General features: G+C 38.5%; 1 protein-coding gene across 1 annotated transcript in view; it reads right to left on the reverse strand.

Moving 5' to 3' along the window:
* Nucleotides 1-1,169: 1,169 nt before the first annotated feature.
* Nucleotides 1,170-4,637, reverse strand: part of LOC109966024 (UNC93-like protein MFSD11) — an 11,330-nt gene continuing 7,862 nt past the window's right edge. The window contains exons 8-13 of the mRNA XM_020610576.1: nucleotides 4,094-4,143; nucleotides 3,226-3,291; nucleotides 3,026-3,151; nucleotides 2,770-2,944; nucleotides 2,559-2,694; nucleotides 1,170-1,934 (exon numbers count right to left, since the gene is read on the reverse strand). Of these exons, the coding sequence (XP_020466232.1) occupies nucleotides 1,782-1,934; nucleotides 2,559-2,694; nucleotides 2,770-2,944; nucleotides 3,026-3,151; nucleotides 3,226-3,291; nucleotides 4,094-4,143 (706 nt within the window). The 3' untranslated portion in view covers nucleotides 1,170-1,781. The remainder of the gene's footprint in view (nucleotides 1,935-2,558; nucleotides 2,695-2,769; nucleotides 2,945-3,025; nucleotides 3,152-3,225; nucleotides 3,292-4,093; nucleotides 4,144-4,637) is intronic.

Here is a 4,637-nt window from a genome sequence, read left to right on the forward strand (position 1 = left end):
TTATAAAAAAAAAAAAAATGTAAAAAAAAAAAAAAAAAAAAAAAAACTGCAATGGCAGTCCAGTTAATTAGGTAGCTAGTGAGATAGCTACAGCTAATTTACCCACTTTGACAAATCAGTTGTGAAGCCCCAACATCTTAGTACTTGAGTTTGTTAAACAACTTGGTAAAAACAAGTAACACCAAATAAAGTGGTCCTGCTAAAAGGTAACTAGCTTAGCAGAGTAACGGTAAGTAGCAGCTTTATTTAGGTTTTATAGTGAAAATGACAGACTAACAGCCTTTAAGGAGGTGCCCCAGCCACTGCTGTTAAAGAAACTGTTGGGGGGAAAAACATTGATTTTCATGGGCGAACAAATAGCTGTTCCGTTGTCCAGGTAATAGACCTATCCAAATCTAGTTACTTTATAAGGTTATCTCACTAAAACAATCATATAGACCCCAACAGTATCTGAATCTGTGAGTAAACGCCGTATACTTCACTTTGCCCGTCAGTGCTTTGTTGTGGTCGGGCAAGTGGCACAATTGACTTAGGTCCACACAAAAATGCTTACTCTCATTAATGTAATCAATAGTCAATTACCAGTAAAGTAATGTGGGACTTGTGGTCCTATACCCTTTCTCTTCCACCTAGACCCTCTCCACCTGCTGCACTTTTGATTAATGGCCTCAGGGGTTTTCATGTAAATCAGGCAAGTTCGGATTAAATTCATTAACTTTATTGTTTGTGAGGTGGTAATGTGACTTTTCGATGGACTGTTGGTGTGGACAGCCCAAAACCCCTTTAAATCTGAAACAGGCTGAAGTCAAAAGACCTGTTCCTGGTTTTCTTCAGTAAGACCATCCTGATAATGCAACCTACTGCTGAGTTCAGGTGCTGAATGGAACATCAGTTCTGTAACTTGGGTCAGTCAAGGATCATAAAATTCAAGTGTGAGATGATGCTAGTGACTCACCCAGCAGTCCTGAATTTGTTTGATATACACATTTTTAGCAAGATAACTAATAGTATATTCTCAATACTTTAAATATTATTTATTCATTGATCTAAACATTTTATTGAAAGTCATTCGCTTTCAGTGGCCTTGACTGACACCACCTGATCTACATGTACTGGTGCTTCTTAGTTTTAATTAAATCATTGAAAATGCAAAATGGTTAGAACTTTTATTTATTGATGAGTCACAAAACTGGAGGAAAACATGGATGTTAATATGCAGAATTAATGAAACAAAGTGCAAGAACAGTGATTATCAGACATTAAATAGTTTGCATTTTTTTCTGAATCATAGTGACAGGAACAATATTTCATTATTTTCATCCATTTTTTGATAAGTTATAAACAGAGAGTTTAAACAGTTTTAGACACAGTACATAAATATTTTCAACAATGACACTTTAATAACAAACCTGAGCTGAAAGCAGACAGGCACAAGATCAGTTGAAAGGCTATTTTTACAATCCTACAGTAAGATCAATAGTGCAGCGGTGCAGTAGAAAAATAATGTTAATGATTAACAATGATCGCTGTGTATTGGGTAATAAAAGAGAAAATGTCCTAGGCCCAATCCAGGCTGACTGATAACAATAATATTATTCTTAAGGCAACTTGGTTTCCGTTGTGGCATCAATTCAAACTATTTCAAGTGTGAATGCTATCCAAACAACCTTATAATAAAAAGAGATTTTAAAATAACTTGTAATGAAATAAAAGTAAAATGATAGTTTTTCCTGATTGTCTCTGTTTCTCCCACAAAACCATCCATACTGATACCAAAATGTCTAATATTCCTGCAAATCTACAGAGATGTTCTGCATCCTCTCCACCACAAAGAAGCAGAGTGTCCCAGTGAAGCCCAGGATGATCATCGGCAGCATCTGCCACATCAACAGGAGGTAACCGCTGTAGAAGAACGCCACTGCTGCAAAAACAGACTGACAACGGAGAACAGATTTGATTTTGCTGAGTAACACTGATATGTTATTCATATTCTTTGTCAGAACAGCGATTGGCCAATCATAGCTTAGCAACCATAACTATGCTTGGCAGGTCTGAAGCCGTGTTTATATGGTGTTCATGCTGCATTCATAGTCGTATAAAAGAGTTTGGAGGGCCCAATAGAGGCTGGAGGTATTCTCTACAGGTTGCATCCAAACCATCCCAGGGTTATGCTAGAATGTGTAACATTTTAATTCTATTTTTATGTACAATACTGTATTATGCATAAGATGAAAAGACCTATCATCAAATGGCAAATTCTCTTAATTTGACCTATTGACCATGGTTGTTCTAATATACTACATCTAAATTATTGTTCATGTTTTAATATTTAGAAAACATGCAAAGAAAATACCACAATTCTGAGGGTCTGTTTCTGGTTAGGAGACCAATTTTGCAGCAAAGAAAAAAGGAGAGATAAAGAGGCATACATGTGTCTTGTTCTTTTCCTTTTTAATGGGGCTTCAGGTGAATTTATTTCACACTTGACAAGATACCATTTCAACCTAGCTTTGCACAACTCTGCTAACAATGTCTGAGAACTGGCAACTCGGGATTACCTGGATGAATTTGAAGATGGCAAAAGCAGGTGTGCTTTGTTCAGTATAAACACAGCCTAATAGACTGTAGAGCTGTGTGTTGAAACAACTGTCCCCAAGTCCAAGCAAGAAGCTGCACAGCAGGGCAACGGGTACGCTGAGAAAGGAAAAGTACTTATTAAAACAAAAGAGAAGCACAACTGGCCTTTAAAGTATCTGAGAAATTAACTACCTTGGAATTAGATACGGGTTTTTCTGAGTGGTGGTTTTAAAGACGACGGGGGCATCGTCAGGGATGTTGAGGAAGATCAAATAGAACGCAATGAAATGGACAACCATTCCCAGGAACACCACAGAGGTTCGTCTGAAGCCACTGTTCTTACACAACAGTCCGAACAAGCCTCCACCTAATAGGAAAGAACATCCTCTACTTGAACTCCATGAAATAAATCAGCTCAGAAAGGTCCGATTGAGATAAGAAAACATACCCACTATTTCTCCAGCGCCTACCACGATCCCAGAGATACCGATCAATCCTTTGGCTGCTTCTCCAAACTGTGCAGTTGCTCCAACACATGTCCCGTACACTCCACTATAGAAAGCCAGCTCGAGGCCTGGAGAACAAGGAGGAAATGCTGTAGCTACAAGTCCTCACTGGAGGCTAAAGTACTTTTTACATTAGACTTACCGCTGTATGCCATGCACGGACCCAGGAGCAGTAGGCTTTTAGTATTCAGAAGTTGCAGGATAGTGTCTGTGATGGAGGAGACACAATACACAGAGCTGAATTGCTAATAACGATTACTGTATATATCTACGCCTCCATTCCCTCTGGTTTGAGCTCACACAAAGATTCTAATATTAAGCCCTCATTTTCTGTTGACAGTTAAAGTTCATACAAATAGAATATGTGAAAAAGATTCTCTCACTAAACCAGAGGCAGGTGGAAGAGCAGCTTTCACCCCGGAGCTTAGGGAAATTCAGAATTTAAAAGAAGAAATCCCACCAGGTTTGTTTATATATGCCTGGATGCCCTTTCAGCATACATCTATGATGAAATCAGATACCTTTAAAGCAGGTGTACAAGAATCTACGTGCATACAAGATACAGGCAAAGACAAAGAGTAATCTGATCATCCAAACAACTTCAGGCGGCACTGAAGGCAGGTGCAAGCGCAACACAGTTTTCAGTTGACAAGCAGAGATATAATCTGAAATAAACTCTCTCACACAGGCAGTTTCTGTGTAGTCTCTGTTGTAATGCTGGTTTTTTTTATCCACATGATACCGCCCGTCACTGCCCGCTGGTTTCAGACTAAGAGCAGTGAAATGTGGAGAACTAGAGGTTGCCTGCAGAATGTGAAATAATGTGTAAAAACTGTGAAAAGCTGCAAAGGAAAAATATAGTAGTGTGCATTCTTATATTGGCATGGATTCATGGAAATCGATGTCAGTCTGTTGGTCTTTCTGCCACTTTAGTCCAGGCTGAAATATGTCAAGAATACAAGGTGAATTGCCACGAAATTGTTTTATTCAAAAGCATAGATAAAACTTACTGAATTCTGACTTGGCATCTTGCACGGCAGTGTTTGCTCTGTGCTTATACCTAAACATCAGAAAATAAATTAATTACGATTTCCACAAAGAAATAAATCAAGCAGCCTGCAAACACAAACAATGTTTTGGCTTCCTTCAAGTGAAGAACAGGTGAAGTGATTTGCAAATCGAAGAAACTTTAGCTGCATAGAGATCACAGGGCTTCCTGAAAAATCCCAACAGAGAGCAAAACAGCACTTTCTCAGAAAATGATTGCTCCCTGTAGGAATCCTTGTTATGCTGCTGGAGCTATGCACACACTCAAACTACAGCTGATAAAGGAGGGAGAGAATACATGCATCTAGCAGATACCCAAAACAGTTTGCAAACACAATCTGCTACAGACAGAAACAGGATAAGGCAATAAGATTTCCATAAGATCATCTACAGTGGGTACGGAAAGTATTCAGACCCCTTTAAATTTTTCACTCTTTGTTATATTGCAGCCATATGCTAAAATCATTTAAGTTCATTTTTTTCCTCATTAATGTACACACAGCACCC

Source organism: Monopterus albus, unplaced genomic scaffold, assembly GCF_001952655.1.
Source record: "Monopterus albus unplaced genomic scaffold, M_albus_1.0 scaffold105.1, whole genome shotgun sequence".
NCBI lineage: Eukaryota > Metazoa > Chordata > Actinopteri > Synbranchiformes > Synbranchidae > Monopterus > Monopterus albus.